Source organism: Cyprinodon tularosa, unplaced genomic scaffold, assembly GCF_016077235.1.
Source record: "Cyprinodon tularosa strain WSP-4 unplaced genomic scaffold, ASM1607723v1 ctg32, whole genome shotgun sequence".
NCBI classification, from domain to species: Eukaryota; Metazoa; Chordata; class Actinopteri; order Cyprinodontiformes; family Cyprinodontidae; genus Cyprinodon; species Cyprinodon tularosa.
The window spans coordinates 2,065,373-2,091,424 of NW_024039030.1; the positions used below are offsets into that span (position 1 = coordinate 2,065,373).

At 36.4% G+C, this 26,052-nt stretch overlaps 4 protein-coding genes across 4 annotated transcripts; 2 read left to right on the top strand and 2 right to left on the bottom strand.

Annotated features, from left to right (window-relative positions):
- The first annotated feature begins 123 nt into the window (after positions 1-123).
- LOC119788544 lies at positions 124-2,194 on the top strand. The gene is made up of 3 exons (XM_038292939.1): positions 124-364; positions 917-1,392; positions 2,144-2,194. The coding sequence occupies exons 1-3, from the start codon at positions 133-135 to the stop codon at positions 2,192-2,194; spliced, it is 759 nt and encodes a 252-aa protein (XP_038148867.1). The 5' UTR covers positions 124-132.
- A 668-nt stretch (positions 2,195-2,862) lies between these two features.
- zgc:110319 (uncharacterized protein LOC796111 homolog) lies at positions 2,863-7,211 on the bottom strand. The gene is made up of 8 exons (XM_038292930.1): positions 7,085-7,211; positions 6,566-6,648; positions 6,342-6,477; positions 5,134-5,200; positions 4,924-5,035; positions 4,776-4,839; positions 4,398-4,572; positions 2,863-3,513 (listed from the first exon to the last, which is right to left on the bottom strand). Exons 1-8 carry the CDS (start codon positions 7,147-7,149, stop codon positions 3,445-3,447), a joined length of 771 nt encoding a protein of 256 aa, XP_038148858.1. The 5' UTR covers positions 7,150-7,211; the 3' UTR covers positions 2,863-3,444.
- Positions 7,212-8,149: 938 nt separating this feature from the next.
- Positions 8,150-12,886, top strand: si:dkey-228d14.5 (uncharacterized protein LOC796266 homolog). Its single transcript, XM_038292922.1, has 7 exons — positions 8,150-8,549; positions 9,452-9,499; positions 9,582-9,644; positions 9,724-9,791; positions 10,242-10,372; positions 11,179-11,356; positions 11,751-12,886. The coding sequence occupies exons 1-7, from the start codon at positions 8,485-8,487 to the stop codon at positions 11,942-11,944; spliced, it is 747 nt and encodes a 248-aa protein (XP_038148850.1). The 5' UTR covers positions 8,150-8,484; the 3' UTR covers positions 11,945-12,886.
- Positions 12,887-16,719: 3,833 nt separating this feature from the next.
- eif4e1c (eukaryotic translation initiation factor 4E family member 1c) lies at positions 16,720-25,805 on the bottom strand. The gene is made up of 7 exons (XM_038293084.1): positions 25,661-25,805; positions 23,697-23,782; positions 20,372-20,467; positions 19,568-19,631; positions 18,760-18,873; positions 18,525-18,664; positions 16,720-17,799 (listed from the first exon to the last, which is right to left on the bottom strand). Exons 1-7 carry the CDS (start codon positions 25,676-25,678, stop codon positions 17,685-17,687), a joined length of 633 nt encoding a protein of 210 aa, XP_038149012.1. The 5' UTR covers positions 25,679-25,805; the 3' UTR covers positions 16,720-17,684.
- Between the last annotated feature and the right edge of the window lie 247 nt (positions 25,806-26,052).

Consider the following 26,052-nt stretch of genomic DNA (forward strand, 5'->3'; position numbering starts at 1 on the left):
TGTGCGTCACTTCCGCAAAAGCGCAATGCATTTAGGGTAGTTAGCGGCATTTCTGTGGTGAAGAGACAGCAGCAACTAACAACAGAAAACTAACAGAGAGTAGAGGTGTTCTAGTTGCTTCCGTTGGAAATAATGGGACACTGGTGCTGCGTCAAAGGATGCAACAGTAATTCTAAACAGAAAACAGCAGATGGGGCCTTACGGTTTTTCGTATTCCCCACTTGGAAAAAAAAATACGGACCGCAGACAGAGGACTTAACAAAGAGGCGTCGGGCTGCATGGGTCGCTGCTGTAAGAAGGAAAGACATCACGTTTCATAAAATATCTCCTCATGCTCGTGTTTGCTCTCGGCATTTTCAAAAAGGTAAGTCCTTATAAATATACACTAATAGAAATCAACACGCTGAAATGGTTTGCTTATAAAGTTGCAGGAGTTCATGTAAACCTACTGAAACATGCTGTGGAAGAGAAGCGGAAAGTGATGTTTGTTTTGTTTATTTCTTTTTTAGACCGCTAAAATTGAATAAATAATGCATTCTCTGTATATAATCATTTACACAATCTGCAATACAATTTTTTTTAAATGAATAAATATATGTAAATACACTGTACATATAAAAACACTGTACATACCCACTCGTCAGCCAACTCACTGTATTTATTTATCCTGTGCAATCTACTTAAGTATATTATAATCCTTTGTTCGTCTGTAAGCTTTTCAGTTTATTTATTTACCCCTGGCCTTACTAGTCCGATGTACTTGTGCTGTTTCGGTATAGCAAATTTCCCCACTGTGGGACACATAAGGTTATCTTAATTTATTACACATCTAATCTAATGGGCTCTGTTATTTAGGTGCTTTATATAGTGTTTTGAATAGATGTGTAAAACACTCAACCTTTCATCTACTTTGCAGGTCAACCCGCATATGAGATGATGGAGACTGACCCAGACTGGGCTCCATCCCTGCATCTGGGCCACACTGACATCAAACCAACAGACACAGACCGCTCTTTAAGACGTGGTTATCGGGAACAGCTGAAAAAGAATGCCCTGCAAGCAACTGAAACGGGGCTCCATCGGGCTGATGAAATCCTTGAGCAACAGGATGAAGTAACACACGAGGCGACAGAGAACCCTAACCAGCAACAGACTGACACGCAGAAGGCTGCTGAAAACGTTGGCCGGCCAAACACCAAGGATGACACAGAAGGTGGTCGTCAGGAAGGACAGACAGAATGTAACCTGTGTGTGCTCAGGTGTGCAGAGATGAACCATCTTTTGGAAGAAAACAGAGAGCTGCGGCGTGAACTTGATGAGCTGCGGATCTCTGATTGCTTCTTTGGAGACACTAATGAAAAAGTCCAGTACTATACGGGTCTACCAAACTTGGTGACCTTTATGGCTTTGTTTAATTTTATGCTGCCTCTCATGTCTGCTCAAAATAAAATTCTCAGTCCATTTCAAATGCTTCTGTTAACCTTCATGCGTCTGAGATTGGATCTGCCCTCACAACACCTTGCTTATCTCTTCTGTGTTTCACCAAAGACAGTGTACAGAACATTCAATGAAATGGTGTCATTTTTATATGCAAATCTAAAGCGTGCAATTGTGTGGCCAGATAGAGACACCTTGCACAAAATTATGCCTCATCCGTTTGTGGAGGCCTTTGGACATAGAGTCACAGTGATTAGTGACTGTTTTGAAATTTTCACAGAGAAACCAGCTAATAAATGAATGCCAGATCAAGTACTGTTTCAACTTTCTTCTTCTTTTTTTATTCTTCTTTTCACACAAATAGAATTTTGCTTTTTTTAAAGTTACTTTTGAAAAATAACAGCAAAACAAATATAAGTTTCACCATCACTTCAAATATTAACAATGTTTCTGAAGTTGTAAAAATGTGTGTACAATAAAGAGTGGAGTTTGAAATTTGAAACAAGCGTTGTTATTATCTTTTCAATCAAGCAGAGAATTTATGAAAATGCAATACAAAATCTCAAATACATAAATAATGCAGAACAGTGCAAAGCTTCAAATGTTTTACTTTGTCTTCCTCCCTCGTATATAGCAGATTGCTCTTTAGATTAAATTAGACGATTTTCATTTTCCCTGGACTTGTTTTCACTGTGGTCTTCCGTAGAGATATGACCTAACAGGTGATATCTGTGAAGAAGACTGCAGATCCCAGTGAAAACAGGCCTGGGTAAAGTGAACAGCAAATACAGTGTGCAACTTATCAATGTGCAAAAATTCTGACAAGTTTTTCCGTTCAGTCTGATGAGCAGCACAAACTACTCTAATAACTGCAGCGATCTGTGCAACTGCCCACAACATCTGCCTTGTCACTGTAATAATAATATATAATATCGTTCCCTAGCAGCTTTAGAAAGTTTGTCTGGGTAGGGTATCCGTTCAGTTTTCTTGTTCTTTTCCATTTAACTGATAATCCTCGCTGCTGGCTTGCAGCGCTCTCCTCTTGTTTTCTGCTGTTTTGTTTTTCTTCCGCTCACCACAAAAATGGCGCTAGGGGGCGTGTCAGTCACGTGGCTGACAAAGACCGATTCGGATATGAGCGATCTAAACTCAACTTTAGCTGTATATCAGGTACATCTCAAACAGAGTAATATCTACTTGTTTTTGCAATTGTCACACCTGACACCACTTTAGGAAAATAAAGGCATGATTTATCCTATTTTCTTGTCACAATATATGTACATGTGTGCACCATAATTGTCATGTAGGTATAATTTATTTTATTATTTTTGCTGATTTAAAAGGTCTGCTACTTTTTAAAACTGTTCTGATCATTTTACTATATGGTCAACTTTTTAATTTAAGTAATAGACACAGGACAGAAGAAAAAGTCAAATTGAACTTTAATGGGATTTAGGACAAATACAATGTGGAGCACAATGCACATTCATTTCCTTGGAGGTGTCATAATGTGAGCCTACTTTCACAAGAGGTAATTTAACCCATTTTCCATCATTTAATTTAGTAATAATGTATATAATAATGCATTTATTTTTCTTTTTTTCCCTTTTGTGTTAAGTAGCAGCAAATGAAATAACTGTCAAATTTTCCAGAAAGTCATCAACTTCACAAAATCATGATCTTGACAAAATAATCTCTTTCTTATCATACAATATTTATAAGAAATAAATACAACACCACATTTACAATAATCACAGCAGGACACTTTTCTTTAGCAACCAAAAAAACAGTATATTACCTTTGTTTAAGAACGGGGCCAACAGCATATACATGCAAATTACAGTTAGAATATCTAGGGTGGAGGCAAAAACAAAAGCCTGGAAATAATTTTCTCCTTTCAAGCTTTTGTTCCAGTATTATCAACAAGTTGAATACTCGTTTTCATCTTGTGTTTACAGACATTTTGGCTGATCGATTTCACAAACTAGTCATCTGTAAAGGACGTTCTTAATCTTGTAGTTTACGCTCCACTTCTTCAAAAACCTTTGCATTGATTTCATCCACTTCGTCTTCCACCTAGGCAAAAGATTAGACATAAGTAATGTTATTCTTATTGCGTTGTCTTCATTGTAAAAACTAAGTTAAAGGAAAGTTGTTGGGATGAGATAAATTTATGGTTAATAAAAAAAAAAGTGTAAATATAAAATAGAGATTAAATCTAAATCCAAAAGGTACAAGGTGCACTTTTTATATTCAGTATAAATGGTAACGTACTTTTCTTTAAGAAAAATATATATTGACAGTGAGGATTATGGGAAATGTTTGCTCTAGAACCTTTTTTAGCCTCTGAGTAGCCTCAAAGTATAACAATATGTGATGAGAATCTGTGCTTCCCCCACTGCTTTCCTGCTTTTCCCCTCATCTCTGTAGGATGGGATGTTAAAAAACCATACTGACCAGGTAGCATATAGTTATATTTCAATCATGAGATGTTATAAGTTCCAGCATTTCTTTGCAGAGAAAGTGGCCCATGATGCTGAAGTTTGTTCTTAAACTGCAACGTTGTCATTGTGTGCTTGGGTAAAAGACTTAACCCCCATTGCCTGTCACCCAATGGCAAGTCAAATTCACCAGAAGACAATATTAGGAATCCTTTTGTACCTTACATAATAATGTAAATACAGTAAGTACTTAACCTTATTCTAAATCTGAAGTCAGGTTAGGTTAAAACCATTAAATTACAAATGAAAAAAAAGTATATCTTATAGTACTTGATCTGCTTTTAAACTTAGCTTGGGGCCATCATGACACAAAGGCATCTGGAGGGCTAAATAAATCATTCCTATGGTTAAGCTGTTATAACTTGTTAAAAAGCATTTACTGCAAATAAATATATCAGTCATATACTTTATTTAAATAGATAAACCAATTGACAGAAAAAAAAAAGGTTATTTGGGCACCTGCTCTACGTTGTCCACCTCTGGGATGTAAAACTGCAGCATGTTCTGAATACCGTTTTTCAGAGTAACCGTGGAGCTGGGACATCCTGTGCAGGATCCCACCAGCTTTAACTTTACTGTTCCGTTCTCAAAACCTTTAAAGATGACGTCACCTCCATCTTCTTGCACTGTCGGTCTTTATGTCAGAAAGAGACAACATGTATTTGTACAGAATAGAAGCACGGAAAACAGTCTAATCAAGAATATTACCTCAAAACAGCAAAGGAGAAACTGTCAGCATGACATTTTTTTTCCCATTACAACAACACATTATCATTCTATCATTATTTTAGTGGAACTAGATAAGTGTAGACAGTGATAAACTGGTAGTTTTTGTACCTAATTCTGGTGTCCAGAAGCTCCTTTATCATAGACACAATATCATCATCGTCTTCAGAGAGGCCTGTACCAAAGGAACCATTAAGCATTGCAAAAATGTTGAGTAGCTCATTTAAGTCATGGGCAAGATGTTAAAACAAAAACTTACTGCTCTCATGGTGCACTGCTCCTGTAGTTATTGGATCTCCACTCTCAAAGAACTTGGAAATTGCATCTAAAACATGGCGCTTAATGGCTGTCCATTCCACATCCTCGTCCGTCTGACAGTAAAAACAACATACCGTAATCTCATTTGCTATCCCCCTAAAAAAAAAGTACTTTTGCAGAGATTGACAGGCAGACGAGCAGAGATACTTACTTTAGTGACAGTGATGAAGTCGGGCCCAAAGAACACACTTTTCACTCCCTCAATTTCAAACAGGTCCCTGAAGGAGACACAATTGCTTTAAATACATTTTGGAATAAGAAAAGAAAAGGAAAAAAAAACGATGAGGGGTTTGGCTTATAGTGTGTTTGAAAGAAGGATTTACATGATGGTTTGATCTTTAAAACACAAGGCTTAAGGTTTTAAAGTTGTGGCCTCTGGGTTTCAAATTAGATAAGGATTTCTCAAAAAATACAGATAATTTTGGCGTTTTTCTTGTGCAGAAACCCACAACTTTAGTCAATTACTGATTCTCCAAGAGCCAAAAAACACTAAAAATATTAAATATTTAAGTAAATATGTAATCGGGGGATGTTTAAGGTCTCTAATTGTGTACTGTGTTCATAGTGAGTTAAATAACATAATTTTACATGACATCATTAGTAATCGAGCCAGAGTATGGACAGGGCAGGGCTTTTTTAATAGCAAAAGGAGGAACATTAATCTATATGGCACCAATTCATACTGTTTTGATTTAGTTGGGTATATACTATACCAGGGTTATACAGGAATGAACAACTCTAATTTAATGCTTTTTAATGCTCTTTTAATGCTCTTAAAAATAATGTTAATGCAACAAGTACCCATGACTCTCATATATACACGGCAAATTCCTTCTTCATCTTTACTCTCGGCAGGCTGCAATTCCTTGATTTCCGTCCACTTTTGTTGAAATTAGCATTTTCCTTTAGCTTCTTTTCCGGACATACGGCTTGACGATCAGCCGGAAGCAGCAATATTTTTGCAAATATATATATCATTTTAGAAATTGTTTTTATAAACATTTTCTTAAATAAAGCATTTTAAATGTAAAAATAATCCCATTTAATGAATTTTAATGCCAATTCAGGCCTTAATTTAAAAAAATAATTATTTAATGACTTTTAATGACCCGTGGAAACCCTGTGTATGCGTCTAGGTATATTTAAAGAGTTTAAAGTCTGGGTTTAGTTGCTATTTCTTTGGACTTACTTTCATAACAATCATTGTTTTAGTGCTCAGATAAAAACAGATTTCACTTTGCTGGGCATCTGAATGCTGTGATAGGAACAGTCGTTAATACACAGTGCATAGTGGGACATTGTTTGGGACTCTATTTTGAATCAACAAAGCAAAGTGCATTGCTTATATTGACCCATTACCTCGCTAAAGATGAGGATCCAGCTGAGCTTGGGGAAGGGAAGTCCAGCGTACCGCTTCCCAGAACAGGTTTCCCAGGGAGGAACTTCAAGCTTCTTGGGTTTGGCGTATCTTGAGTCTGAATGGACAGGTTTCTCACTGGAAAAAGTGACACAACTAGATGCTTGGTAGGGATAAACAAAAGATCACAACTTACATAATGTGAGTCTGGAGGCTAGTGTCTCACCTGAGAAGTATGTAGCTCGTGTCTCAGGATGACGCAGGAACCCCCTGAAGCTTAACACTGTAGTTTGTGAGTGATCTGTTAACCTGGTGGAAACGTGACGAGTTTGTCATACTCAGTTTTATTGGATTAAGTAATGATTGAAGGTACAGTTAACAACGTCCGTTGTCACATGATAAAAAAAGACTACAGATAGAAGTGATTTAGCGGATAAAACTAGATAATCAGTGCTAGTAGACTTTTATCAGAGTAAACTTTATAAACCACCAATAACCTGCGTAATTCATACAAATCGGTGAAATTGTAAGCTTAAACATGTTATTAACCGCTTTTCGCATTCACGGACTTCAGGGGTTAAGCCGGTTGTTTGCTTTTTGGTTTGGCAATTAGCATGGTACCTCGCTAATTCTCCACCGGACAAAGATAATGCTACTAATAGGCGTCAGACAGCCCGTTACATGCATCATATCTGCTATAGAACATATCTAACACATTATTGGGGGCAGATAAGAGACGTAAAACCTGAGGAAAGCTTTGGTTTGGGTCCGCATTAGCCGCTGAAGTCCCCATCTAATGGTCGCCGACATTTTGTTTGTTTTGAAGTTGAGGACCCCATGTGGTATAGTCGCGAATGCCTGATCCGAGGGTCCTGTTCTTTTCCTTCTGTTCTTCAAAGTTATTACGAATTTACTTACCTGACTTATTCAATTTATCAAACAAAAATCATAAAATATTTCAAATAAAAAAGCTCTTTGTAAAAAAAAAAGTAGTTTGCATAACTTCCTAAAGCCCCCAACCATAAAAAACATTGCCTGTCAGATGGGTTTAAATTCAGCAGCAAAATCCCAAAATGATTAATTAAACTAAACATGTCTTTGTTACGTAAAAGATGATACATTATAGATTAATTGGTGGTTATTGATTGATTTTTTTTCTTCTTTTTTTAAATTATTATTATTTTTATTTAATTTATGGATTCATTCATTTAGAATATTTAGAATCATACGCTGTGGTGACAGGGATTGTTACCAACCCTGATGATCTGACAATATTTGTCAAATCTGATAAAGTTAAACTGATATTGATTTTTATCACCTGTGCAAAGATTTATTTTTTTAAACAAAATAGAAAAGTGGTGCCACCCCACCACTTTCCGGTAAAATTGACCAGGGAAGGAGCTTAGGTTATTAAATTATTAGAGATTTTCACTGCTTAAAAAGTCTTAATAAACATATATAATAATATATATCTTTTAAGAGTTAAAAAATTCAAAAACAGAAGACAAGATTATTTCAAAACGGTTTCCCATCATTGAGTAAAAAAACAGAAAAACAAAAAAACAAAAACTAAGCAAACATCACAAACAATTTAAACCCTGCAAAAAATAAACATCAGATTTTTAGCTTCACATTTTACAATATGATTTCACTCCTATTCTTTTGGTCACTTTGCTTTAAAATATACAACTCCACATTCAGAAGATGGTCACTAGGAGTCTGTTAAGAGTAAAACAAACAATGTGATAAAAAGAAAGAAGGCCAACCCCCTGTGTCCCAATACTTTACTCCCAGAACAAGGTGGTGCTTTAAAGGAGTGGCAGAAAGGCAGAAGGAGACTTGTACACAGAAGCTCTGGACTCCTGATTGTGGAGGACTCACTTTTACAACACATAGCTAACTGCTTATTTAAAAAATATATAAATATATATAGGCTATATATATATATACAATCTATTTATTTACTACAGATTTTTGTTTGTTTGTTTTGTTTGTTTTTATGGTTTTGTTACCAAACTTCACCTGAAGATTTTCTGCTGGCTCTATGAGGAATCCACACACCTGCGCAGAAGTCTGACACAGAGCGTGTTGGAGACAAAAGAAATCCTTGTTTTTGATTTCATTCTTCTTCCTTAACCCTGAGACATGGTGCTCTGGATCATCCTTCCCATCTCATTGTCGCTGGTGTCCTTCATTGGAACATGGAGCGTGTGAGTTTTTATTGACAGTGTCTCTGATGACTGTATATCCTGGTGAAAAGACAACATTTCATTTTTACAGCTTACAGTCTGCTGCTTTGTGTGTGCTGGAATTAAATGGCAAATTTACAATAGTTTTATTTGTTTTTCACCTTCTAAGCAGATATAATTAAATGTTTTTCTTTTTTTTAAAGCTGATAGAACAACTTAGTACACAAAAACGTGGCCTGTCAGAACAATGTCGTTGTTACCGGGGTGATAGCATCCTGTATATATTAATGGGCAAAAACAATAAAAACACGATGGAGGACAAATTATATTGATAAGAGTTGGCCCTGACATTATTCTGTCAAGATTAGGCAACACATAATCTTTAAAAAGTCATCCAAAATAGAGAGTTATAAAAGCACAAATTAACTTATATGTCCCCTGTGTGTATCCTTGAGACAAACGACTGAAAATATGTGACCTGGCAAGTATATCGTGGGGTGTGCTAGGCGGATAGACAAGAAAATCTTGAATACATCAGCTACATAATAGATTTCAATAATAATTAATAAGTTGAACTGTGAGTTTAAAGTTTATTTCCTCCTGCCCCCCCCCCCCCCCCCCCCCCCCCCCCCCCCCCCGTATTTGGTTCAACCATTAACATTCAAAGGCAGGTACAACAGCATTTTCAACCAGTGCTGGTTTCATGTTTCAGTGTTGCATGAAAAATGAATAAGTTGGTTTAACCTGTTTTAATCTGCTGAAAAAAATAACTATAACTTCTGTTATGATTTCAGAAACCTCTCAAAAACATGTAGGGCGGTGCAGTTTAAATATAAAATCCATTATTTCCTGCAATCTTTTGGCAAATGCAAGAATAAAATATATTTATTACAGTTTTTTTTTCTTGATGCGTTTTCTTTCAGATATGGCATGGCTTACTCCAACAATCACGTGTGCTCACTCAGTAATTGGTAAGTTTACTCTCTTTTAAGTGTTCTAACCCATTTTGTTCTAACTCATAAATGGCAACTTTTTTTATTATTATCATTTCAGGAGTGGTGCGAATTACTGCAGGGAGAATAAAACAAAGGGATGTTGCTTGGCTCCTACCATAAGGTAAAAAGTCTGAAACCTTAACGTCTTATTTTGAATTGAATTTTGGACATTGTTAATAAAACAAGCTTTGTTATTCCAGTGGAAGTGGGACTTATGCTCCAGAGAGCTCCCTTTTTACAGCAACCATGAACGCTGGGACCTTTCTATGTGAGTTTAGCAGCAAAATGTCTGTACTTTATATCTGAAGTGCCTATAAACAGTAAATGAATGCCAGGACCAACTCTAATGAAATTAAACACGGATTATGAGTTTCTTGGCTGCATTTCTGATAAACGTTCCATTTGTCTGGCCTCTCAATTCAGGTGGTGGCCATATGTTAGATCTTAGCTTATGTGAACTTCCTGATCTGACATCTGAAGGCCTTTTGTGTTATGGATTTTATTTAGGGGCATCTGATTGAAAAGAGCTTACCGTAATACAAATAGATTTCACGCTCTGCAGATTATGCATCTATTCATCTTTTTCTAACCCCTAAAAACCACAATGAAACATACAAGTTTGAGATTGTAAAATATGAAAAAGGGATATGAATATTTTTGCAAGGCAGTGTACTTCATGTTCTGATATGTGCCATTTAAACTCTGCTTTCTTCTTTAGTTCTGCTGTTCACCATATTCCATCATGCCCATATAATGGAGAAGCACATGTGCCATTCCATGCTGAGCAGAATTGCATTAGCGTTTGGATTAGTGGCAGCTATTGGGGCCTTTGGGGCTGGAAACTGTAACGTAAGTGATTGTTACTGTCGAGTAATATTCAGCAATAATAAAGGGAGCAGGAATCCAAGGGCCTGCACAGCAGAGAGATACTTTACACAAACAGGAGCTATAGCCATAAATACTTATATCAAAACGGAACTGTTTCAATTGACAACCTGTGTTAAAAAGGCAAACAAAGGCAGAGCACTATTTTCTTTAAAGCCCTCCTTAAAGATTTCCAGCACAAGAGATGTATTATTTTCTCTTAACTAGATCATAATGTTGCACAGAAATAATACATAACTTTTGATCCTAGATTCAGGTATATAAAGATGTCAACCGGGTCAAGAAATTATTTGCTGTTTCCCCCCTACTAAACTAATCACATGCATTCTTTTTTAAATACAGGCATTACCATCATAAGGAAATGAAAAGGCCAAATTATAAAAATAGCTTATTACTGGCATTAACATAGAAATATATATACTGTTCATGTTTATATACATTTACAAATTGGTTCATAAATATGGTGTGTATTTAGATTCAATCCCTTAAGGTCAGTTCTTTGTATTAGACCCTTTTGGATGAGCAAGATCTTAATGGAAAAAAACAAAAAGAAATGCAAACCATGCATAAGTTTGGGAAAGTAAGAACATTTTTGCAAAAACATTGATCTAAAGGCACAATTTGACAATATAATGATACATTTTACACAATTTATGGGTTTAAAAGCCAATTGCTAAAATGATGGCATCTATACACAGGAAAATATTCCTTTATTCAACTCTTCATCCATTTGTCCTGATCATAAAAAAACTTGTGATTTCTCTCCACAGCCAGGTGATGTCACATTCATGCACTACCTTGGAGCTGCTGTCAGTTTCACGTCTGCCTGCTTCTACACCATCTTGCTCACCACGCTGACTGCGAAGTGCGTTCTGACAGGGTTCGAGAAGTTCCTCTTCCCTCTGCGCATTTTTTTCACAGTGGTTCAAATCATTGTGACTCTTGGCTGTATCCTTTCAGACTGCTTGGTGCCAAATCAGCTTTGTTTGCTGAAGGGATTATGCCTTTGTTAACAGAATGTTTATAATTTGCATGATCGTCCCATTTAAATACACTTGATTAGATTAAATATATCTGAAAACATTATAGGTTATAGTGCTTCTTGGTTAACTAAATGGGACTGACTGCTATGGAGTGCATGTTAAAAGGACATGGCTTAAAAGCTTGACTAGGTTAATTTTTAACAAACACCTTCCTAGGGCAGTTTATTGTGGGAGTGAATGAGAGCAGAAAATCCAATAATTTATGATCAATCCAGTTTTCAATCAGTCAGAAACAATATTTCCAGTTATTATCATGCATCTAACTTTGTCCAACAGATCCTTAACTCCAAAGCCTGCAGATACCTTTTTGTTTGTCCAAAAAGAATACTTTTACCACCATCTGTCTGCTGTGTTCGAGTGGAGCCTTAGTGTCAACATACAGATGTTTGAGCTCACCTACACCGCTGAGTTTTTCTTCTTCTCGTCATTCATGGTTTCAAACCTGCTGAGCCAAAGGGAGGAGGAAAAGCCCTTGATCATATCCATGTCCTGATATATGGCGGCCAGGGTCCAGCAAGAAAGTACAGATAGCGATGAAGGACAAAGAAGGACATCAGTAACAACAGTGGCTGGATCCTGGCTGAAGTTTCAATAGTGTTTTTTTTATGTAGTTTCAGCCTGCGATGGCTCGGACCTGGATCCTTTTCCTTGGGAGGGATTTTTCCACGGCATTTCTGTTTCTTAGCTCATATATTTATTAAAATGCCAACTGCAACAGCAAAAGAACAAAACATGTATTTGTGCTTTATACACAATGCCTTGCAAAAGGATTCCTTCCCTTTGAACTTGTTCCATATATTTGACACATTAACCACAAACTTCAATGTATTTTTTGTGGGATTTTTTTATGACAGACCCTGATGCATAAATGTGAGGTGGAAGGAAAAATAAATTTTTCAAAATTGCTAAGAAAATATGAAAAAAAGTGGTATGTATATTCTTTCGGTAAGTATGTCAGTATGTTATGCAACAATCTTACACTGCAATTACTGTCACAGACCAACATTTCTGTCCATTCTCTTGTGTTATTTAGCTCAGGGTCAGTCAGATTAGAGAGAGAATTTCAAGTTTGGCACGGATTGTTCTTTGGATAGATTGGTTTGTTATGACCTCATTTGAAACCATTCCGCAGGTTTTACATTTTGGGTTACTGCCTGGCTGGAAGGAATACTTGCTACTCTGTATTTAAACATGGCATGATGCTACCTCACCAAAATGTTAAGTTTTGGTGTAATAGGACTAGCGCACCATATTTCACATGAGCAACAAACACAAACTGGCAAAATAATAGAAAGAAAGACAGAGTCTGAAAGCAGATGTCACACTTTTATAAACCATCTTCCTTCCATCTCCCAGTTTTGCTGTACTTTTCCTTGATGTGTCATTTAAAAACTTGATAAAATACATTCAAATTTGTGGTTTCACTTTAGCAAAATATGAACGTGGGTGTGAATAGTTTTTCCAACGGTCTGGCTGCGTTACCTTATGGAAAGGATGGCTCTGATGAAAAGATTTGATAAGATGTTTAAGCTAATGTTTTGTTTTTTTGTGTGTACAATAACCTTTAAATGTTGACAATATACCAACAAACACACAGTATACAGGTGCTGGTCATAAAATTAGAATATCATGAAAAAGTAGATTGATTTCAGTAATTCCATTTAAAAAGTGAAACTTGTATATTATATTCATACATTACATACAAACTCATATATTTCAGATGTTTATTTTGTTTAATTTTGATGATTACAAATGACAACAAATGAAAATCTCAAATTCATCATATCAGAAAATTAGAATATTACTGAAGACCAATAAAAACAAAGGATTTATAGAAATGTTGGCCAACTGAAAAGTATGAACATGAAAAGTATGAGCATGTACAGCACTCAGTATTTAGTTGGGCCTCCTTTGGCCTGTATTACTGCAGCAATGCGGCGTGGCATGGAGTCGATCAGTCTGTGGCACTGCTCAGGTGTTATGATAGCCAAGGTTGCTCTAATAGTGGCTTTTAGCTCTTCTGAATTGTTGGGTCTGGTGTATTGCATCTTCTTCTTCACAATACCCCATAGATTTTCTATGGGGTTAAGGTCAGGAGAGTTTGCTGGCCAATTAAGAACAGGGATACCATGGTCCTTCAACCAGGTACTGGTAGCTTTGGCACTGTGTGCAGGTGCCAAGTCCTGTTGGAAAATGAAATCTGCATCTCCAAAAAGTTGGTCAGCTGCAGGAAGCATGAAGTGCTCTAAAACTTCCTGGTATGTGGCTGCGTTGACCCTGGACCTCAGAAAACACAATGGACCAACACCAGCAGATGACATGGCACCCCAAACCATCACTGACTGTGGAAACTTTACACTGGACTTCAAGCAACGTGGATGAAGTGCCTCTCTTCTTTTCCTCCAGACTCTGGGACCTTGATTTCCAAAGGAAATGCAAAATTTACTTTCATCAGAGAACATGACTTTGGACCACTCACCAGCAGTCCAGTCCTGTTTCTCTTTAGCCCAGGCAAGACGCTTCTGACGCTGTCTGTGGTTCAAGAGTGGCTTGACACAAGGAATGCGACAGCAGAAACCCATGTCTTTCATACGTCTGTGTGTGGTGGTTCTTGAAGCACTCACTCCAGCTGCAGTCCACTCTTTGTGAATCTCCCCCACATTTTTGAATGGGTTTTGTTTCACAATCCTCTCCAGGGTGCGGTTATCTCTCTTGCTTGTACACTTTTTTCGACCACATCTTTTCCTTCCCTTCGCCTCTCTATTAATGTGCTTGGACACTGAGCTCTGTGAACAGCCAGCCTCTTTAGCGATGACCTTTTGTGTCTTGCCCTCCTTGTGCAAGGTGTCGATGGTCGTCTTTTGGACAACTGTCAAGTCAGCAGTCTTCCCCATGATTGTGTAGCCTATAGAAGTAGACTGAAAGACCATTTAAAGGCTTTTGCCGGTGGTTTGAGTTAATTAGCTGATTAGAGTGTGGCACCAGGGGCCATCAATTTTGAACCTTTTCACAATATTTTAATTTTCTGATATGATGAATTTGAGATTTTCATTTGTTGTCATTTGTAATCATCAAAATTAAACAAAATAAACATCTGAAATATATGAGTTTGTATGTAATGTATGAATATAATATACAAGTTTCACTTTTTAAATGGAATTACTGAAATCAATCTACTTTTTCATGATATTCTAATTTTATGACCAGCACCTGTAGATATGACGTTTAGGCACTTTAATAAAATTAAAAAGTCATGTGTTATATAACAGGATTTAATGTTGCTCTCAGGTGGAGGAGGGTGGAGTTCCAGCAGCTCCTAAAGATCCTGTTTGACTAGATGACTAAAGCCAACAGACACTTTTAATTGTTCATTCTCACTTAAAACAAACAGACGTCATCGTCCCAAAATGTAATTTTCCAATAGGGTGTTGTCAGCTTAATCTAGCACATTCCCAGAGTGAACCTGTCATGTATTATGAATCAAGGGTTAAAAACTCTTTAAAAACAGTCCCTCACTGATTTTAAAGGAATGTCATAACTGGTAGAAATTGTATGTAACACAGAACATCTGTAGAGGTGTTGGTTTTTTGTACATTTCCAAGCTCTTTGTACAAGTTTGTCTAAAACCCACCTTTATAGAAAATGTGAATAATTTCAAATTCTCATTTGTAGAGTTTCTCTTTAACGCATGATTTCCAGGTCCTAATTTTCCAAGAAACGCCTTCAGATTCTCTTCATCTATGATGCATGTTTTTCAAAGTTTCTCTCAGCTTTGTTGAAAAACATCATGAGGCGAAGGATGATGCTACTAGAATCCAGCTGTAATGGTTTTAATAAAACTGTACCATATACTTCAGTTCAAAAAATAAGAGTTTGCTATTTCATCAGAAAATATAAACTGATTTTTATAAAATGGTGAAAAACAAAGAGACAGATAAACCTCTAATTACAATTTGGTATAAATAGTTTTGCTTGGAAAATCAGTCATAGTAATCACAGATATCCATGTTGTTGGACCAACACCAGTGGATGAGATATTGTACTAGATTTATAAAGTGGATTATGTTCCTACCCACTTCTCCAGACTTTCATTGCATAAATGAAGATTTAAGTAGGCATGTGTTTGAATGTCTATATATTTAAATGAAGATAAACTCATTCATTTTCTAACTTAATTGACTCTTGGAAAAGAATGGACTAGTAAATTAAATAGGAACTGAGAATATTGATGCTGCTATGCACTATAGGAGGGTGAATGGGGTATAGTTAAATAAGATGTATATCTTCATACCCCCTTTCAGACATTAGCACTAAATTATACATATAACAATTGTATACATGTCATAATACATGCATGTTAAAGCTGTAAAGAGATTATTTTTACTGGGTTGTCTGAAATCCTGACCTCACCTGAAAATTACTGCCAGGGATTTTTAGCTTAAGAGCTACTTTTTGTCTTAATATTCTTTAACAGGTTATGTGACTCCCATTAATTTGAAAAAAAAAAAGGAATATATGTTTGCATGTAATTGTGCTTTGGCAATAGAATACTGCCATGGCAATTGAAAAAAAAAAAAACGGCTTCAGTTCGTTTTCTCCCTTCAAAAGTTCTCCAAAATTTTGCAGAATTCTGGTAAAAACTGCGGTTTCCCCCTTTTTTGTTCAACATTTTCCCTGCACTCAACTATCAATGAACGTGGATGGATGAACAACTCTGAAAAAACAGCTTCTTCTGCAATGACATTTTGTGGTTTACCATCATTATCTGTGATCTCTGGACTCACCTCAGGTTGGCAATCTTTTCCACGACTTTGTCAGCTATATTATGGCAAATACATAACATTGAACATTTAGGTTTCATTCATCCATCCATTTTCAACTGCGGCGGGCCATTTAAGTTTATAATAATATACTTTTCTAAGAAAGAGAATATTATGAGTTAGACTATCTGATGTTTTTTTTTTTTTTTGAATGGCTCAAACTCCAGCAAACATTGCTATTTAAGAGTCACTTAATCTATCAAAATAATCTGTGTTTTTTTATCATTATTAGTGAAACTATAGATAATTGTGGAGATGAATGTAGAGAAAATAATTACATTTGTATGCAACATCTGCACGGGCAGTTGGTTGCAAACAAACCCATTATATTTTCTGAAATATACTCATGATTACTATATTAGAATTCCTTCAGATGCAATGTCCCCCCAGTGACATGGAGCCAAACCTCACCCCCACATTCTTTACAAAAGTGACAACAAATTTGAGATTTAATGCAAAGCACTTAACCTTTACTTGAAAGAAGGTAATATACATCCTGGAATTACAGATAAAGATACATCATGAGCAAAATCATTTCACAATGAATATCATCTTTCTTTCACATTAACCAAGAGGAGTGCGATATAATCTACAGTTGCTGTTAGGAGAACAGTGAAAAGCACACCAGCCAACACGGAGAAAAATTTTATCTCTAAGCAGTAGTCCTCACTATAAACCTTAACCAAAGAAAAGGAAAAAGAAATACATTTCTGTCTTTCAACTAAGTAACTGCAATTCATACATTATAAATAAATGTAAGTGGGAGAAAACAAAACAAGTAGTACTACAAGCAGTATTCCACCATTCCAGCGTAGCGGAAATAACAAGAGGCCTAAGTTCAAACCTTCCGCTTTGGAGTGTGACCATACTTTTTCCAAACCTTTAAGATACTGTAGACTCTTCATGCTGATTTACCTGAAATCTTGATTTATGCTCTACACTCCTGAATAAATTGAGCTAAAAACCTTAAAACTTCTTCTGTGTAACAAAAGAACATATAATCTCTTCTGGTGGGGTGAGAAATACTTTTTAGAGGAGAAATCAGCATAAGGAAAAAAAAGGCCTTAAAAGTTAAGGGTTTTCTTTCTCAACTCAAAGTTTAGTACTGAAAAAGCTTGTTCTCTCAGCATAGCTATGGGAGGTCACTATACAACTCACACAACTCTTCACCTCTAAAAGGAAATTATTTATGTTCTTTAGCTCTTAAGACATCTTGAGCCGGACACTCCATCCAGCCTGGTTCCATTAACTTCTTTTGTTGAGGGAAGCTCAGACTGTACACACTATAAACAATATTTGTTTGCATTAAAAGGAAAAGTACACTATAGTAAGTTGACAACTCAAAAGTTAATGTGATGATGCAGATTGGTAATTGTTTAAATCTACAGCATGTTGAAACAGGGGGAGGGTCTCTCAAACGGAGTACATGTTCTTGGTGGTGGAGCCGCTCTTACTGGACGTGTCGTCATGTGACTGGTAGCCAATCATGGCTTTTATAGGGAGGTTCAGACGCTCTTTGTAAAGTTGCCTGTAGAAAGAAAATGAAAAGAAGCTCACAGTCACCACCTAGTGATCAGAAACAGCAGAGGAATTCAGCTACGACTTAAGGTCACATAACAACCACAAACTTCAAAGTGTATCATTGAGATTTTATGTGAAGGACCAACATTAAGCCGGTTTCCTATAACTGCTGAGGAAAAGCAACCCCACAGCATGATACAGTCCCCACCGTGATCAAAGGTAGTGATAGTGACACACAAAGCATTTAATTTACAGGCCAGGAAGTTTAATGTGGCCTCATGACACCAGAGCGTTGTTCAGAATTAGTGCAAAGACTACTGATTGTAATGTTAGCAGATTCTCCCACCTGAGCTGTGGATCTCTGTAGCTCCACTAGGGGTAAAATATCCCTCATAGTTGTGTCTCTGGTAAAAGCTCTTGTTGTGCAGAAGCCAGTGAAGATGGGTGATGTGTTGACCCATTTCATCATGTACTGAACAGGCTCTGGTTTCACTTCAGAAACTAATTTATTACCTAATCCCAGTATAATTGTGTGTAATTCACTGTATTTAGGGGTATCAGAGTAAGAGGGGCTTAAAAGCTTCAGGCCACACTTTTTAATCAAAGCTTTGCACTTACTCGTGATATTAAAATAGATCAAATTTATGGAGGTTTGTGGCTGTAAATGAAATGAAAAAAATGGAAAATGTCTATAGTGCACAAATAGCGAAGTAATCCGACTTCCTCACTCACCCTATCGTCATGATGGCTTCCCTGTTTTGGCAGTTGCTTGTCCAGATGGATATTTTATCACCTTTTGGTCTGACGTTGACCACAGCTCCACACACGTCTTCACTCGCTTCATCAAATGAATCACCGACTAAACACAGGAGCTGCAAAATTCAGCATTTCAATGTGTTTTAATTATTGGATTTCGAAACAGATGATGGTCATTTTTGACTAGTGAAAAGACAAACATCAGTGTTACCGTTTCCATCCAGTAGCGATCAAGGTCATTGTGCCTCTGTTGTTTGTTTAGAGTCATCAGCCATCGACCCCCCAGCTTATTCCGGTCATCTTCCCACATTGGCTTAATCCCATCCTGACACAAAAAACAAAAATTATAACTAGTGTTGCGCCGATGCCATTTTTTGGCCCCGATACAGATACCCGATACCTGGCTGTGCAGTATCGGCTGATTCCGATACAATAATAATGTAAAATAATTGCCATCATTGCTTTGTCGAGCTGCTGCCTACCTTTGTGAAGCAGGAAAAAAAATCTAACACAAATTGAATCCAGTAGAACTTTTTATTGCCTACCAGGAGTGAGTGACAATAGTTGAATAAACTTATGGCTCTCAAAATGGTATTGGTGCCCTATTTGTTGGTACTCGCCGATACCGATACCACCATTTTAGGGCAGTATCGGTGCAACACTAATTATAACTGAATATGCACACCTAAAAAACATCTGTTCTAGTGACCTTGATTTAACTCTCTGAAAAAAACAATGTCTTGTCTGCTTATTCTATTTTTCAAAGCTCAGACTAGTCCCTTGTCAACCAAGAAAACCAAACCTTTGATTCGGAGATTTCACTGGTAACATGTTTTAAATAGTTGATATATATGAAACCAGCCTGTCTAACTTTAAACATTAAAAAAATAAAACTAAAATTGGCCTATCAAACACATTAAATAAGTCAAACATTATAGCACAGAATCCAACTAGATGCATGACAGCATGGGCAATACATTTACATACAAGTCAACAAAGAAATAAGGGATTAGACTTACCTTAAATAAGCTATAATCACAGCCATAGCCAAGTTTGCTAGGTTGCTGTATGTGGTTGTATAATCTGTAATGAAGAGCAGAGGAATTGTTGAAACACCAAGCATAGAAACTCAGCAGTATTTTAAACATACATATTAGGTAGGGTTGCAAGATACGAGAAAGTGTTGCAAATGCCATAATATTGCTAAATGTTATGACAAAGATATAATATGTCCATTTTCTTCTTTCCTCTGTTTCCATCCCTCTGTAACCAATGCTGTGAGTCTATTTTGTTAAATATCACACCAGCAATATAAATGGAAGAACACAATAGTTGTGATACATTCGCAATGCTAATACTCTAATCAGCCCATTGGAATTATATATATTCATAATAAATTGTGCAGAGGTAATATTAAGCCTTATTTGCTTACGGCAACAGTAGCATGATTATTAAAACACCCTGTATGAATAGAAGCCTGACAAAGACTTGATAACAACCCCTTCTTGTTTCTGCCTATGGTTTAAGTTAGGAGGCTGCATACATTAACAGACATGTTAATATGATAGAAATATTTAAAATGAATGTTTAACAACCACCTTCATCCCATCAGCTAAATAAAAAATCCAAAAGAACGAAGGGGGAGGGATTATTTCTACTCCTAATCTCTCTTGGTAAAAACCTGACGTAAATTAAAAGTTTATCTGATCCTGAAAATAATCAATGTAAAGCAAATTGCTGCAGTAAAAACTTTAAAAATTCCACATGACATTGCATGGCTTGGACAAAAAACAAAACAAAACAAACAAACAAAAAAAACTTACGCCCAAAAGTCTTCAACTGTGTCGAACTTGGAGATGAGACGCAGGTTCTCCGTCCAACTTTTACTCTTGTCATTTTTGAAATACCACAGAGCCCATCTAAAAAAAAAAAAAAAAAAAAAAAAAAAAAAAGAGTTTTATCCTCACAAGACAATTTTTGCACTTCACAAAATATTTACCATTTAAATATTTGTCTGAAAAAGGCTTCTACTTTGTATTGTAATCCTAAGCGCTCAGTTTACAACAGAACAACAGCTTCTTACAAAAGCAGGCATTGATGCAGAAAACCATCAGAGCTCTAGAAATGCAGCTTTTGTGTACAATGGGTGTATTTATTCTTTCACATGTTTCCCAGAGGGGGCGGGGCAAGCTGAGGGCAGACAGGGGACACCAGGCGAACTCGGTGCCCCCACCACCTACAGCTGTTACACTAAACCCAACCATCAGCTGCTATAACTCTAAAGCAAACCCTGTTTACATACATTGCAGAAACACCACTTAACACTTATATCCTCAGTTTAATAAACACTGTTGAAAATTCTTCAGATCACCACATATTTCTTACGTGTTAAAGGTGTCGCTAATTTTCATTTTCCAACGTGGAAACAACCCCAATCCAGTTAAGATTTCAACCACTTTGTTTTATTTGTAAAACTGGAATCACAAAACATTATGCTGAATTTAGAATCTGTTTTTACAGTGTGGTGAAGAGCTTTATGAGTTTGTAAGAGTTTAGATGATAAAAATTTGAATATCTGAATAACTTAAGACAATATTTTGTTCACATAAACAAAAAGTTTTAGCAATCAGCTATGTTTTGCATCTAAACCAGACTCAATCTAAAAACCAAATGTCAAGTTTAAATACCTGACTTAAAAGCATCGGTGCCAAACAGCTTTTAAAATGTCAGGGGTTGTTTGTTTCGTTTCTTAAATAGTGTGCATTTATTTATTGTTTTTTTTAGTAATTTAATAACCAGTTAATAGATTTCCCAAAAACGCACAAGTTGAACAGTAACTAGGAATGAAGGACACCATCTAAATTAAAAAATGCTTAACCTTGGATAGCAGAATAAGCAGCATTATTGGAGGGTTGAACGTTACATTCACAAAACAATGTTACACTAGATCAAACTATTTTTGATTTAAGCTGGGTTTATTCGAAAACATTTTGATCAAAATCTCATAGACCCTTAATATAACCAATTAAAATAGGCAATAAATATTTGTTAAAACATCAACAGAAAAAATTGTTTTTTTTCCATTCATAAATATGTACTGGATATTTACAACAGCAAAAGTACAGGTGCTGGTCATAAAATTAGAATATCATGAAAAAGTAGATTGATTTCAGTAATTCCATTTAAAAAGTGAAACTTGTATATTATATTCATACATTACATACAAACTCATATATTTCAGATGTTTATTTTGTTTAATTTTGATGATTACAAATGACAACAAATGAAAATCTCAAATTCATCATATCAGAAAATTAGAATATTACTGAAGACCAATAAAAACAAAGGATTTATAGAAATGTTGGCCAACTGAAAAGTATGAACATGAAAAGTATGAGCATGTACAGCACTCAGTATTTAGTTGGGCCTCCTTTGGCCTGTATTACTGCAGCAATGCGGCGTGGCATGGAGTCGATCAGTCTGTGGCACTGCTCAGGTGTTATGATAGCCCAGGTTGCTCTAATAGTGGCTTTTAGCTCTTCTGAATTGTTGGGTCTGGTGTATTGCATCTTCTTCTTCACAATACCCCATAGATTTTCTATGGGGTTAAGGTCAGGAGAGTTTGCTGGCCAATTAAGAAGAGGGATACCATGGTCCTTCAACCAGGTACTGGTAGCTTTGGCACTGTGTGCAGGTGCCAAGTCCTGTTGGAAAATGAAATCTGCATCTCCAAAAAGTTGGTCAGCTGCAGGAAGCATGAAGTGCTCTAAAACTTCCTGGTATGTGGCTGCGTTGACCCTGGACCTCAGAAAACACAATGGACCAACACCAGCAGATGACATGGCACCCCAAACCATCACTGACTGTGGAAACTTTACACTGGACTTCAAGCAACGTGGATGAAGTGCCTCTCTTCTTTTCCTCCAGACTCTGGGACCTTGATTTCCAAAGGAAATGCAAAATTTACTTTCATCAGAGAACATGACTTTGGACCACTCACCAGCAGTCCAGTCCTGTTTCTCTTTAGCCCAGGCAAGACGCTTCTGACGCTGTCTGTGGTTCAAGAGTGGCTTGACACAAGGAATGCGACAGCAGAAACCCATGTCTTTCATACGTCTGTGTGTGGTGGTTCTTGAAGCACTCACTCCAGCTGCAGTCCACTCTTTGTGAATCTCCCCCACATTTTTGAATGGGTTTTGTTTCACAATCCTCTCCAGGGTGCGGTTATCTCTCTTGCTTGTACACTTTTTTCGACCACATCTTTTCCTTCCCTTCGCCTCTCTATTAATGTGCTTGGACACTGAGCTCTGTGAACAGCCAGCCTCTTTAGCGATGACCTTTTGTGTCATCGCTAAAAGACGATGGTCGTCTTTTGGACAACTGTCAAGTCAGCAGTCTTCCCCATGATTGTGTAGCCTATAGAACTAGACTGAAAGACCATTTAAAGGCTTTTGCAGGTGGTTTGAGTTAATTAGCTGATTAGAGTGTGGCACCAGGGGCCATCAATTTTGAACCTTTTCACAATATTCTAATTTTCTGATATGATGAATTTGAGATTTTCATTTGTTGTCATTTGTAATCATCAAAATTAAACAAAATAAACATCTGAAATATATGAGTTTGTATGTAATGTATGAATATAATATACAAGTTTCACTTTTTAAATGGAATTACTGAAATCAATCAACTTTTTCATGATATTCTAATTTTATGACCAGCACCTGTACTTTAATAATTAAGGATTATGTAATTATCTTTTCATTTATCTAGGAAAAACATTATTCCTCTGTTTTTTCAAAAGCTCAACCTGTTGTGCACCCTGCCTAGCAGCTGCTGCTTTCGAGTCCCACGTTTTAAGCAAATCAGGTCGAAACACTTGAAATTTGGGAGACAATCAAGTGTCTTACGTTGCAACACGGAAACTGAGTTGCAGAGTTTGATCTAAACCTGTATTAAATCTAAAAATAATGCAATATGTCGAGTCAAAACCAAGAAACAGAAAAGTGTTATACCTAATTTGCAATGTGATCTCTAATTCAGGTTTACCAACTATTTTACAAGGACCAGCCCCATGGACCAGGATTATAAACAAACTTAAAAGTGGTATAAATGTACACAATCTATTGTGGTTACAGTTTTAATACTCACCTGTTTTGCAAAGGGTGTTTGATATACTGCTCAGGATTTGCAATAACCTGACCATCAGCCTGTTGATCTTCAGTCTCAGCTGCTTTCTATAGAGATAAACACATAAACATATCATACATACATACATACACAGAAGACGACACGTATAGTTATCAATGTCTGGTAGAGGTATTCTGCATGAATTGTAATTTTTATGTACTGTAGACAAAGAAGGAACTAATATTTAAATCGGGACTACAAAAATCTTGCAATGCTTCTGAATAGAATTTTCATAACATTTTAGTCCTTAATCCCTGAAAACATGGATATTTAAAGTATTAAGATCCGACGTGATAAAGAGATCAGTGCATAAGTAAGACCTCTGAAAGCATGACTATGAACTTGGCCTGTAATGATCTGTAGCACAGGGGCATTCCACCATAATCAAGGATATATATATATATATATATATATATATATATATATATATATATATATATATATATATATATATATATATATAACAATTTAAACTCAGTGTTGCCCCCAGTAAATATGACAAATAACTAAAAAACAAGTTTTTAAGAATATCAATGATTGTGTAATGTTCCATATAGTGTAGAGTGGTAATTAGTACAGACAGGGCTGCATCTAGGGTTTGCAAGTGCATTCAGGATATCCACTTATATTAATGGTAATAAAAAAATAAATAAAACACCTGGAACTGAGAGCTCATTCTCCTTTGTGATTTAAAAAAAATGGTTCTGAATTTCCAGCAACACCAAACATTTTAAGCATCAGAGAACAGAAAACCCCACAAAACAGCAGTAAAAGACAAAACAGTGGGTTGATGCTGTTTTGTAAGGAATGGGGTGAAGTTATGCTGATATAACCAATAAAAACAACATTCCCACATCCTGCACATCTTACTATTTCAACATGTCCATACTATTGAATTTCAATTTAAAGCTTTCCTTTAGGCTTCCTGCTGTAGTTGGATCAATGCTTCATATTATAACTGCTGCTCATGTACACTATAACATCTACCATGAAGTGACCCCAGTAAACATCCATCCAGGTAAATATATTTATTACAACCTAACATTTTCTTCAGCACCACAGACAGCTCCATGGATTTGTCCAGATCCCAGATTATGGGCACATCTGGTTGGATAAAACAATAGATATATATTAGCAAAAACCTTTTAAATAAACGAGATTAAGTGAAATGCATGCAACTTCCCTGCTACTGAGGACACGTATATATAGAGATGAGCATAACTAAAGAAGGACAACGTCGTTTTTGTGATCCTTTGAGCTCCCTGCTACATAAAATCCTAAAACAGCTGCAATTTTTTTTTATCTACCTTATGAAACACTTCTGTGGTTTATAGGCCGTACTAACACAATATTATTAACTTATTCTTAGCTCAGATTTTGAATGATATGTATTTGCCTATCACTCTGAATTAACGTTTTGGGTACATACAGATGAAAAACGGACAAATAAATCTCGAGATATGTGTCAAAAAAGTCAAAGCTGAGCTAACTGAACTAAGGGTGGCTAGCATTACTTTTAGCAACCGTGCTAGGCTAGCTAAAGCGCGATTCACACGTGTTTTTAACGTCATAAAATTTACCAATAACTTAAAAAGGACGAGAGAAAAATGTCGCCACTATATTTGCCACTATATATTAGGTCTGATGTTGATTAAGAGTAAAGCAAACTACTGTGTGAAGTATGAATGAACAAGGTTCAGTCAATCAGTCCCTCCCTGCTGACAAAGTCAGGCACATTGCACTGCATGCTAACGCTAATCCACGCCGATTTAAAAAAAAATAAAGTACTGCCACTTAAACACATTACTAGCGTCACTTTTAACTTGGAAACTTTGGGTGTTAAATCAAGCTGATGAGACGAGGTCCCTGCAAGCCTTTCATTGCGCATCAGTTGGTTATTTTTATCTGTGTTTCCTCTCTCTTACCGGTTCCGATGTCGCCATCTTGACTCGTAGAAAATGATCTGACTGTACACTGCTTCAATCCACTCCTACGGAAGCCGCCACGGTTCAGTTTGGTTCGAGTTCGAGCAGGGCCTTTCCAAATCGGTGGCTACTCCCTCCCCTTACTCACTTCACACTACACTCGCTATGAAGCGCCCTCGCTGCTGCTTTAGTTGTTTTTAAATACCAAAATATGTACAAACAAATATAGCAATTAACAAATGTAAATCAAATGTAAAAAAACTAGAGTACAGAGTACATGACTGAGGCACATTTAGATATTTAAGAATATCAAGTCAACACAATTTAATTGAAATAAAGAGAACAAAATTCACCAAAATGCACAAAAAGTTGGACTATATGCTTAAGGATTA